Genomic DNA, 12,953 nt, shown 5'->3' on the forward strand with positions numbered 1-12,953 from the left:
TTGATTTTTTCTTTTTTTTTACAAAAAAAATCTCAGACAAATTCCATATAATAGGGCAAAAGCAGGCTAATAAGCAAGCCAATAAGCAGGCTAATATTAGCCTACTAGTCGTAGGGTTTTTTTAGGGGGGCTTCAGACCCTTAAAATGTTCTTCAGCCCCTCTAAATAATTTGATATTTTTTATTGATTTTTTTAATTGATTTTTTTTTTTAACAAAAAAAATCTCTGACAAATTTAATATAATAGGGCAAAAGCAGGCTAATAAGCAAGCCAATAAGCAGGCTAATATTAGCCTACTAGTCGTAGGGTGTTTTTAGGGGGACTTCAGACCCATAAAATGTTCTTAAGCCCCCCTAAATAATTTTATATTTTTTTATTGATTTTTTTCTTTTTTTTTACAAAAAAAACTCTGACAAATTTTAAATAATCGGGCAAAAACAGGCTAATAAGCAAGCTAATACTAGCCTACTAGTAGTAGGGGGTTTTTAGGGGGGCTTCAGACCCATAAAATGTTCTTAAGTCCCCCTAAATAATTTGATTTTTTTAATTGATTTTTTTTTAACAAAAAAATCTCAGACAAATTTCATATAATAGGGCAAAAGCAGGCTAATAAGCAAGCCAATAAGCAGGCTAATATTAGCCTACTAGTCGTAGGGTTTTTTTAGGGGGGCTTCAGACCCTTAAAATGTTCTTCAGCCCCTCTAAATAATTTGATATTTTTTATTGATTTTTTTAATTGATTTTTTTTTTTTTAACAAAAAAAATCTCTGACAAATTTAATATAATAGGGCAAAAGCAGGCTAATAAGCAAGCCAATAAGCAGGCTAATATTAGCCTACTAGTCGTAGGGTGTTTTTAGGGGGACTTCAGACCCATAAAATGTTCTTAAGCCCACCTAAATAATTTTATATTTTTTTTATTGATTTTTTTCTTTTTTTTTACAAAAAAAAACTCTGAGAAATTTTAAATAATCGGGCAAAAACAGGCTAATAAGCAAGCTAATACTAGCCTACTAGTAGTAAGGGGTTTTTAGGGGGGCTTCAGACCCATAAAATGTTCTTAAACCCCCCTTAATAATTTGATTTTTTTAATTGATTTTTTTAACAAAAAAATCTCAGACAAATTTCATATAATAGGGCAAAAGCAGGCTAATAAGCAAGCCAATAAGCAGGCTAATAAAAGCCTACTAGTAGTAGGGTTTTTTAGGGGGACTTCAGACCCATAAAATGTTCGTAAGCCCCCCTAAATAATTTGATATTTTTTATTGATATATATATAATTTTTTTTTTACAAAAAAATCTCAGACAAATTTATATAATAGAGCAAAAGCAGGCTAATAAGAAAGACAATAAGCAGGCTAATACTAGCCTATTAGTAGTAGGGTTTTTTAGGGGGGGCTTCAGACCCATAAAATGTTCTTAAGCCCCCCCTAAATAATTTGATTGATTTTTTTTTAACAAAAAAATCTCAGACAAATTTCATATACTAGGGCAAAAGCAGGCTAATACTAGCCTTCTAGTAGTAGCGGGTTTTTTTAGGGGGGCTTCAGACCTTTAAGCCCCCCTAAATAATTTCATATTTTTTATTGATTTTTTTTCTTTTTATTTTAATTTTTTTTTTTTTTACAACAAAATTCTCTGACAAATGTCATATAAAAGGGCAAAAGCAGGCTAATAAGCAAGCTAATAAGCAGGCTAATACTAGCCTACTACTAATACTAGTAGTAAAAATCAAAAGAAGAATAATGATGATAGTAATAATAATAAGCTAATTAATAATATACTAATGATTATTATATAATTGAGCAGTGGTTTTGCAGTGTAGATTATGTGTACTTGTGTTAATTTAATGGTGGCCTAAAACAATTGAGTATCTCTACTAAATCTGTCCAAAAGTGGGAAAGTTATATCCCGGTTCTTGATCCTTATTTGTTATTTTGGATTTTTTTGAATGTCATATCCTGTGCATCCTCCCCCCGTCCTCAGAACCCAGTGACGCAACCCAATACCTCCCCACCAACATGGCTCCACACAACAATGGAGTGGAACAGAATGAAATGCATCTCCCATGAATGAATTCTCCAGGGAAGGAAGTCAAGTCCCAACAGCGTAGAAATGTTAATAGTTCAGTAACAAGAGCAGCACCTCCACTGCCTGGTGTCAAGTGTGCATCCCGGTCCGCCACGCAAAAAAAAACAACCAGCACAGAGGCATTGTGGGAGCTCATTACCGCAGCACTCTGAGCCCGAGTGCCAGAGGATCAGACAGACGGTCCGCTGAATCCACAGAGCCAGCGCGGAGGATTTGTATGAGCTTGCGCCCCCTCCACCGCACCCCCCGTCCGCCCCCAAAAGTGCTCATTTAAAGTTTATGGCAGCTCGGGGGGGTTGGAGTTTGGAGTGCAAAGTCCGGCAAACATGACACAACTTTATGCAAAGCCTACAACTTGCCGCCATGTTGTGTGGTTTTACTTGTTTTTAGCATCCCCGATAAGCAGTAGAAGGAAGCAGAGCTTAAGCATGACTCAGCATGTTTGTGTTATGTCCCCCCCATCTTACAGAGCCGCAGCCCTCGTCATTCCCAGTCCACCCAGTCCGGGCTTGCCGACCAGGCCACCAAGCTCTCCTTTGCCTCCGCCGAGTCCCTGGAGACCATGTCCGAAGCCGACGTCCCCATCGGGTTCAACCGGATGAACCGATTCCGTCAGAGCCTCCCGCTGTCACGCTCTGCCAGCCAGAATAAGCTACGCTCTCCAGGTGAGCGCTTAGCATTAATTATTCTTAATTTTTAATTATATTAGATATGTTTTTTATTTTTTTTAATAATTTCTATTTTTTTTTCTCTGATATATTTCAATGATGTGAGGCGGGTCCACACCCAAAAGGCAGCAAAAATCACTCTAATATAATTTTTAAAAAATATTATTCACATTCTGATGACTATTAAGACCAAAGTGGCCAGTCCTATCTAGTACTTATCCATGCTCTCTATGTTTATACTAACTTGTCTTGTCTCTAACATGTTTTTTAACGACTGGTCTTTCTTTTGCTTTGTGTGTTCTTTGTGTTTGGACCGCGCTCTCTCCCAAGATGAATTTGCAGGTTAGTCAGGCGTCAGACACATTTGTCCAATCAAGGTTTTTCCATCCAGTGTTCACATATTCACGCTCCGATGATGCACATACTGTATGAATATATAATATATGATGACGTGACGTATAAGCTAAACTATTTTTACATATCTGTATCATATTCTAACTAATAAAACCATACATTTGCAAGGTAGGTATTTTATTCTATATCGACTAGATTCCTCAAATTAATTTCTTTAAAAATTAGCATTTTATTCCCGGTGTGATTGATGGGAATTATAGTCTGCCCAGCAATTAGATTCAACTTTGTTTATATGGCAACAATTTACAAGACATGTAAGCTCATTGTGAATAAGCAAACTGTCGCCATCATAAAACCGTTCAAGTTCACCGATAATATACCGATAATGTGTTGAAAATATAAACAATAAACTGTCTACTCACTATTTGATAAGCCACAACAAATGTCAGCGAGGGAGGAAGTCTTACTCTACTGTCCCTCATCCACTTCCTGTTCTATGGTTATCATCATATTTTACATAGTTTGCCATCACCGGTACCCTACTGTAGTGACATCTCAAAAAAACACAAACATAACTTAAAACATTACCATTATTCATTCATTCATTCATTCATTCATTCAATTAAGCTAGCATGTTTTTTGGAATGTGGGAGAAAACCGGAGTCCCCGGAGAGCACGGACATTGAACTCGGGTCTACTAGCTGTGAGGCCTGCACGCTAACTACTCATCCGCCGTAGGATTCCTTATTTATAAATGGAATATTTTACTAGTTAGAGCGTCGAAAATGTGTTTACTACCTCCTAAATATGGTTTATAACACTATTAGAGCCCTCTACACATGAAATAACACCCCTATAGTCACCTTTAGACTCAGTCATTCATTTTCTACCGCTTATCCTCATGAGAGCTGGAGCCTATCCCAGCTGTCTTCAGGCGAGAGGCGCGGGTACACCATGGAATGGTGGCCAGCCAATCACAGGGCACATATAGACAAACAACCATTCACACTCACATTCATACCTATGGACAATTTGGAGTTGCTAATTAACCTAGCATGTTTTTGGAATGTGGGAGGAAACCGTATGCATGCACGGGGAGATCATGCAAACTCCACACAGAGATGGCCAAAGGTGGAATCAAACCCGGGTCTCAGGCTGTGAGGCCTGCGCGCTAACCACTTGACCCGTTTGTCATCTAATTAATTTATTTCTTACACATTTGGAAAAAGCGTCCATTGACAATTTCAGTGTTTGTGCATATTTGTGGTGATACGAATGTAATCGTGTTTGTGTTTTTTTAGGCGTTCTGTTCCTGCAATATGGAGACGAGACGCGCCGCGTGCACATCACCCACGAGCTGAGCAGCCTGGACACGCTGCATGCCCTCATCGTGCACATGTTCCCCCAGAAACTGACGGCGGGCATGCTCAAGTCACCCAACACGGCCATCCTGATCAAGGACGAGGCACGGAACGTCTTCTACGAGCTGGAGGACGTGCGTGACATCCAGGACCGCAGCGTCATCAAGATCTACCGCAAGGAGCCCATCTACGCCTCCTACCCGGCCGCCGCACACCTGGCCAACGGAGACCTGCGGGTTCTTATCGTTATTTATTTTTCATTCATTCATTCATTTTCTACCGATTTTCATTACGAGGGTCGCGGGGGTGCTGGAGCCTATCCCAGCTGTCTTTGGGCGAGAGGCGGGGTACACCCTGGACTGGTGGCCAGCCAATCACAGGGCACATATAGACAAACAACCATTCACACTCACATTCATACCTATGGACAATTTGGAGTCGCTAATTAACCTAGCATGTTTTTGGAATGTGGGAGGAAACCGGAGTACCCGGAAAAAAAACCCACGCATGCACGGGGAGAACATGCAAACTCCACACAGAGATGGCCGAGGGTGGAATTGAACTTGGGTCTCCTATTTGTGCAGCCTATGCACCGTGCAGCCCCTAAAAGGTTTTATTTTCTTTCATTTACAAATGTGGGTAATAAGAGTTTAAAAGTCAATATAGGGGTGTTATTTTGTGTCTAGAGGGCTCTAATAGTGCTTAAATATTCATTCATTTTCTACCGCTTATCCTCACGAGGGTCGCCGGGGTGCTGGAGCCTATCCCAGCTGTCTTTGGGCGAGAGGCGGGGTACACCCTGGACTGGTGGCCAGCCAATCACAGGGCACATATAGACAAACAACCATTCACACTCACATTCATACCTATGGACAATTTGGAGTCGCTAATTAACCTAGCATGTTTTTGGAATGTGGGAGGAAACCGGAGTACCCGGAAAAAAAACCCACGCATGCACGGGGAGAACATGCAAACTCCACACAGAGATGGCCGAGGGTGGAATTGAACTTGGGTCTCCTATTTGTGCAGCCTATGCACCGTGCAGCCCCTAAAAGGTTTTATTTCCTTTCATTTACAAATGTGGGTAATAAGAGTTTAAAAGTCAATATAGGGGTGTTATTTTGTGTCTAGAGGGCTCTAATAATGCTTAAATATTCATTCATTTTCTACCGCTTATCCTCACGAGGGTCGCCGGGGTGCTGGAGCCTATCCCAGCTGTCTTTGGGCGAGAGGCGGGGTACACCCTGGACTGGTGGCCAGCCAATCACAGGGCACATATAGACAAACAACCATTCACACTCACATTCATACCTATGGACAATTTGGAGTCGCTAATTAACCTAGCATGTTTTTGGAATGTGGGAGGAAACCGGAGTACCCGAAAAAAAAAACACACATGCACGGGGAGAACAAGCTCCAAACAGAGATGGCCGAGAGTGGAATTGAACCCTGATCTCCTAGCTGTGAGGTCTGCGTGCTAACCACTCGACCGCCATGCTGCCATTATTTATTTTTATTTCCTTTATTTAGTTTTATTATCCAAACATTACAGGCGGCACGGTGATCTAGTGGTTAGCGCGCAGACCTCACAGCTAGGAGACCAGGGTTCAATTCCCCCCTCGGACAATTCTGTGTGGAGTTTGCATGTTCTCCTTGTGCATGAGTGGGTTTTCTCCCACATTCCTCCCACATTCCAAAAACATGCTAGGTTAATTAGCGACTCCAAATTGTCCATAGGTATGAATGTGAGTGTGAATGGTTGTTTGTCTATATGTGCCTTGTGATTGGCCGGCGACCTGTCCAGGGTGTACCCCGCCTCTCGCCCGAAGACAGCCGGGATAGGCTCCAGCACCCCCCGCGACCCTTGTGAGGAAAAAGCGGTAGAAAATGAATGAATGAATGAATCCAAACATTACATGAATCCGATCCCCTATGCTGCTCACAGCCACTAGAGGGCGTATTTGAACACACTGTCGGGATTAGTATGATATTCTGACATGTTTTAACAAGCGTTTATAATTTTCATTTCATATCTTTCGTCAAACATTTTGTCTCTCGGCGTTCACACCAAATTCCCGGGAAATCGCATCATGGATAATGTAGCGAACGGCGTCGCTTCCTGTTGCAAGAATGCAGAACTAATGAGCATCCTTAGCGAGCTAATAGTGTTTCCTTGTCTTGTGTGTGTTTTCAATGGTAAGTTTGACAGGCTGTTACAGCGGATACCATTTAACAGGTATTCCTCCTGGAAATGTATTTTCTTATCTTCACTACGCCATCTGTTGCCACACACACACACACACACACACACACACACACACCAGAGGACAATGTTGCGACGTCAAACGAGCACATTTTTACATTTCTGCTTCAGCGATGATCAAGAAAGGCCTCAGGGAGACAGAGTTTTTTTTTTGGGGGGGGAATAATTATTTCCAACAAAAAAACGCCCGCTTAGCCGCGCCTTGTGAATGCAAGCGTCATTAGCTGTGCACACAGAAACAGAAAGCATGATGGCAGGGTATTGTACAGAACACAACAAGTGGTAAATGGACATGGCGGGACGCACAAAGCAGGAAATCGACATTTTTTTTTTCGGTTTGAGTTTTAGCAAAGGAGGAATCAACATCGCTAGACACTACCGTGGAGCCGGAATGGAGCACCGTAACCACAGTTTGATTTCCCTTTTCATTTTATGTCCAGTAAAGTTGAACCGTTAGTACAAACGTGCCAACGTGAACGTGCAATTTAACTCTTGAATGCATCACAGTTCTCCATTTTGTTGCATTTTCCGAGTTTCACTTTCGATTTCAGTCTGTACAGTATAGTACTGCCTAGGTGGGAATCAAACCCATGCTGTCTGCACTAAAGACATCAGCGTATTATTCATTCATTCATTTTCTACCGCTTTTCCTCACGAGGGTCGCGGGGGGTGCTGGAGCCTATCCCAGCTATCTTTGGGCGCCAGCTAATCACAGGGCACATATAGACAAACAACCATTCACACTCACATTCATACCTATGGACAATTTGGAGTGGCCAATTAACCTAGCATGTTTTTGGAATGTGGGAGGAAACCAGAACATATAAACTCCACACAGAGATGCCCGAGGGTGGAATTGAACCCTGAACTCCCTAGCTGTGAGGTCTGCGTGCTAACCACTAGACCACCGTGCCGCCATCAGCGTATCAAATAGATAAAATGCTCAAAGAAAGAAAAAAACAAATGAAGTCTCCACACTGAGGTGCCCGAACCCGCGATCTGTTGGCTGTGAGGCCGTGAACATGTTAACCACTCAACCACCGTGCCGCCGACGGTTTGAGGAGTGTCGGAAATGGAAATCTATTCCTTATTCCTTACTACTACTCAACAATCGTATCCACTTTTACATCCAATATATAGCTAACATCCCAAAATTCAAGGAAATCAATGATTCCGGAAAGTAGGAATGACTTAAATGCTTAAATAATCCGACAATTGAGAGCAGATGATTTCCCGTTTGATGGCTGTAAAGGGAATCGGAGCGCAATTTTATGATGCGGTGCAAAAAGCAACCTGTATTTTATATCATAATGACATAATTATGTAAAAGCATCTGGTATCAGCTGCGTTTCCATAGTAACAGCATCCCTGCTTCCTGGTTCCAGAGAGAGATGGTCTACTCGTCCCGTGACTCCTCCCCAACACGCCGCCTGAACACGCTCCCCTCCTCGTCGGCCTCCTCCGGCTCGCCGTCCCGCTCCCGCCTCTCCTACAGCGGAGGCCGCCCGCCGTCTTTCGCGGGGCCTCACGAGCAAGCCCGCCACCCCCACCACCCGTCAGCCGCCCACGTAGCCAACGCCGGCCTCTCTCCCTCGCCAAGCGCCATCCTGGAGCGCCGTGACGTCAAGCCGGACGAGGAGGTCTCGGCAAAGAACCTGGCGCTCATGAAGAACGAGTCTCTGTACGCAGACCCCTACAGTCTGATGCACGAGGGCCGACTCAGCATTGCTTCTACGCAGTCGCTGGCCGCCATCGGCGACCCGTTCAGCTTCCCCGTGTCCACGGGGCTGTACCGCCGCGGCTCCGTGCGATCCCTCAGCACCTACTCCGCAGCCGCCCTGCAGGGGGAACTGGACGATTCCCTCTACAAGCCCGGAGGGCCGCTGTACTCCGACACGTACTCGGCCACACTGGGAATGGGCTTTCGCATGCCGCCTTCGTCCCCGCAAAAGATCCCAGACATGCACCTGCGGGACAGGGACTCGTACTCCAGCAGGGCCTCACCCGTCAGACAGAGCTTTCGCAAAGACTCCTCCTCTTCTGTGTTCATGGACAGCCCCAAGTCCAGACCTAATTCCGGCTCCGAGCCTCTGTGTCTGACAGCCGGACCTGGGGAAGGGGGCAGGGCCACGCCGGCGTTTGGTTCCTCGCTTTCCGGACCGGACGCCGATGCCAGCAGGTGAGTAAGAAGGATTGAAAGGGCCTTTTACCTTTACCTTACCGTTACCTTATTTCAACCTTACCTTTACCTTATTTCAACCTTACCTTTACCTTACCTTTACTTTACCTTTACCTTTACCTTTACCTTTACCTTTACCTTTACCTTTACCTTTACCTTACCTTACCTTACCTTTACCTTATTTCAACCTTACCTTTACCTTACCTTACCTTACCTTACCTTTACCTTATTTCAGCCTTACCTTTACCTTATTTCAGCCTTACCTTTACCTTATTTCAGCCTTACCTTTACCTTATTTCAGCCTTACCTTTACCTTAACTTACCTTACCTTTACCTTACCTTACCTTTACCTTTGCCTTACCTTTGCCTTACCTTTACCTTACCTTTGCCTTATTTCAGCCTTACCTTTACCTTTACCTTTGCCTTACCTTTGCCTTACCTTTACCTTACCTTTGCCTTATTTCAGCCTTACCTTTACCTTATTTCAGCCTTACCTTTACCTTATTTCAGCCTTACCTTTACCTTACCTTTACCTTATTTCAGCCTTACCTTTACCTTATTTCAGCCTTGCCTTTACATTACCTTTACCTTATTTCAGCCTTGCCTTTACCTTACCTTTACCTTATTTCAGCCTTGCCTTTACCTTGCCTTTACCTTACCTTTACCTTATTTCAGCCTTACCTTTACCTTACCTTTACCTTACCTTTACCTTACCTTTACCTTACCTTTACCTTACCTTTACCTTACCTTTACCTTACCTTTACCTTACCTTTACCTTACCTTTACCTTACCTTTACCTTACCTTTACCTTACCTTTACCTTACCTTTACCTTACCTTTACCTTACCTTTACCTTACCTTTACCTTACCTTTACCTTACCTTTACCTTTACCTTACCTTTACCTTATTTCAATGCATGCTCTCTAAGATAAGACTTGGCATGAGAGCGGATGCTGCAGTTTTCCGTGTGTTCTCCGACAGGGATCATCGTCTGGAGCGCATGGAGGCCATGGAGAAGCAGATCGCCAGCCTGACTGGTCTGGTCCAGAGCGTTCTGACCAGAGCGCCGGACAGTGACAGCACGTAAGACTTTCCAGCCCGTTTCACCTCCTCACGGTCACAGCTCCATACAACCTTGACAGTTGCAGCAACATCTCAACTGTCTCATGCTGTTTCCTTGACAACGGCGCATAGAAAGGACAGGGAGAGCTGGCAAGTTGACACATGAATTTGACAACTGAATCACGCCACCTCAGCAGAAAGAGGACACACAATTTCAGATTATAGCAACACAAACATCTCCTTTAGCAACAACGCAACTGTCCACAAATGTTGCTTCTGTTAGCGTTAGCACTGTAATGGGCTAGCCCTGTGTGGCCCTTGATCCTCAGATGCGGCCTGCTGCGTCTCTGCATGATGGCGGGCTGCCCCCCGGACCAGGGAACCGACTTCTCACGGACATTACCTTTCTCTTCCAGCGACAAGACCGACACCAACAGCGAAGGCTCCGCCACAGGAAGTGAGTACGCCAGTCGGTGTCGATGTAAAACCGCCGCTAATGACAATCGTTTCATTTCAGACGTTAGTTAGTAGTGGAATCAAACTAGCGACAACCCTCAAATTAGTCTACGGTATTGTGTAATACCTTAAAGGTCCCAAATTGTAGTATTGTCTTAAGTCTCGGAGTGTTAGCCTTGATGTAGGAATTTAGGCCTGGACTGGTGGCCAGCCAATCACAGGGCACATATAGACAAACAACCATTCACACTCACATTCATACCTATGGACAATTTGGAGTCGCTAATTAACCTAGCATGTTTTTGGAATGTGGGAGGAAACCGGAGTACCCGGAGAAAACCCACGCATGCACGGGGAGAACATGCAAACTCCACACAAAGATGGCTGAGTGGGGAATTGAACTCGGGTCTCCTATTTGTGAAGCCTGTGTGCTAACCACTCGGACACCGTCGTGCAGCCCCTAAAAGGTTTTATTTCCTTTTATTTACAAATTTGGGTAATAAGAGTTTAAAAGTCAATATAGGGGTGTTATTTCATGTCTAGAGGGCTCTAATAATGCTTAAATAGTAATTCATTTTCTACCGCTTATCCTCACGAGGGTTGCCGCGGTGCTGGAGTCTATGCCAGCTGTCTTCGGGCAAGAGGCGGGGTACACCCTGGACTGGTGGCCAGCCAATCACAGGGCACATATAGACAAACAACCATTCACACTCACATTCATACCTATGGACAATTTGGAGTCGCCAATTAACGTAGCGGGGGGAGAACATGCAAACTCCACACAGAGTTGGCCGTGGGTGGAATTGAACCCCGGTCTTCTAGCTGTGAGGTCTGCGCGCTAACCACTCAACCACTGTGCCGCCTGCTTGCAGTTATTCTGTAATTAAGTAGTAATTAAATGAAGCCATCAACAAAGGTGAACAATCTGCAAATCTGTGCTCATCAATCAGATCAACTTTTCTTCATAAGGGACCTTTAAGGTTATTTTATTATCATTATGTTCTCTTCTTAGCATTATTATTATTATTATTATTATTATTATTATTATTATTTGGGTAACTGGCTGTTTCTATATTCCAGCAGGACGGCTAAAGAAGAAAGGTAGTTGCCATTTCATTTCTCCTTTACCCTTTGACCTCTGTATGGGTGTCTTCCTACCCGGGAGTGCAGACCCCCTCTCCTTCGTCCCCTCCTTTGTCTACGTTTTCAATTCTTCTGCTTGGTTATTTCGAGGACGCTCACAGTGTTGTTATAGACAGGACACTGTGTGGAGGCTTATATATATTTCTATATATATGTGTGTGTGTGTTTGGCTAGGGAGTGATGGTCTTTCCTCCCAGAGCGGTGTGTTAAGATAAGAGCATGGTTACCCCCCCCTTGTGTGTTCCAACTGGGCCCACTAATTGCACCTAGCAATGGTTTACTAATAGCATGAGCTCACACATCTCCGGTGGGCGATTAGGGTTTTTGTGGATATGTTCCTTTCACACGGCGTACACACACCGTGTACGTTTTAAGTGTGTACCTGTGTAAGGCACCCCCCTTTACAGCGTGCGCGTACCCCGACTGACGCCCGCTGAATTAACCCGCTTGCTTCCCACCTCGAACCTCACGGTGAACCCTCCGCACCCTTCCCTTCCCCCGCTCTGATTGATTGGCAGCTCACACTCCCTCCGCGCCGCTGGCGCTGATGCCGCCGCCGCCGTCCAACTCGACGCCGTTGAACAACGTCAGCCGCCTACAGATGCAGCTCCACCTGCACGGACTGCAGCAGAACGCCAACGACTTGCGCCAGCAGCTCAGCCAGCTGCGGAAGACACAGGTACGCCCGTTATTTTAGTTAGTTTAGTGTTTTTTATATCTCAAAACAAAATTTTTGTGATTATATTACTATTAGTACAGTCTTAACTATGAGACTATTTGGTGCAAATCTGGATAAAGGTGCATAATTCAAAGGTGCAGATGCAAGAGTTACATTTTTTTCACATTATTTCTCCGTCACTTCCGACTGAATAATGCATGAATATTAATAACAAAACTCAGAATGAGGAATTTTTTTGACATTTTTGATTTTTTTTTGTGGCACTCCCTGTAGGTTATGCCAAATTTTGGAATATGTGCTAGCACATAATTAACCTAGCATGTTTTTGGAATGTGGGAGGAAACCGGAGTACCCGGAGAAAACCCACGCATGCACGGACATTGCACTCAGGTCTCCCAGCTGTGAGGCTTGCGCACTAACCACTCATACACCGTGCAGTGCGATGTAGGACGTAGGAATATTTTACTAGTTAGAGTGTCAAAAATATGTTTATGACCTCCTAAATATGGCTTTCAACACTATTAGAGCCCTCTAGACATGAAATAACACCCCTATAGTCACATTTAGACTTTAATTCATTCATTTTGTACCACTTACCCTCACGAGGGTCGCGGGGGGTTGCTGGAGCCTATCCCAGCTGTCTTCGGGCGAGAGGCGGGGTACACCCTGGACTGGTGGCCAGCCAATCACAGGGCACAT

At 44.2% G+C, this 12,953-nt stretch overlaps 1 protein-coding gene across 12 annotated transcripts in view; it reads left to right on the forward strand.

Moving 5' to 3' along the window:
* The window catches only part of srcin1a (SRC kinase signaling inhibitor 1a), a 103,911-nt gene that overhangs the window by 74,152 nt on the left and 16,806 nt on the right, over positions 1-12,953 (forward strand). For 7 of the 12 annotated variants that reach the window (XM_078797413.1, XM_078797415.1, XM_078797420.1 and 4 more), the window contains 7 exons: positions 2,560-2,755; positions 4,414-4,709; positions 8,122-8,915; positions 9,896-9,997; positions 10,306-10,433; positions 11,513-11,533; positions 12,094-12,254. In XM_078797413.1, the coding sequence (XP_078653539.1) occupies positions 2,560-2,755; positions 4,414-4,709; positions 8,122-8,915; positions 9,896-9,997; positions 10,306-10,433; positions 11,513-11,533; positions 12,094-12,254 (1,698 nt within the window). The remainder of the gene's footprint in view (positions 1-2,559; positions 2,756-4,413; positions 4,710-8,121; positions 8,916-9,895; positions 9,998-10,305; positions 10,434-11,512; positions 11,534-12,093; positions 12,255-12,953) is intronic. The other 5 variants (XM_078797410.1, XM_078797414.1, XM_078797416.1 and 2 more) reach the window with 5 other exon arrangements.

The sequence above is a fragment of the Doryrhamphus excisus genome, linkage group LG16 (assembly GCF_037039965.1).
Source record: "Doryrhamphus excisus strain RoL-2023G ecotype Guam linkage group LG16, RoL_Dexc_Guam_v1.1, whole genome shotgun sequence".
Taxonomy (NCBI): domain Eukaryota; kingdom Metazoa; phylum Chordata; class Actinopteri; order Syngnathiformes; family Syngnathidae; genus Doryrhamphus; species Doryrhamphus excisus.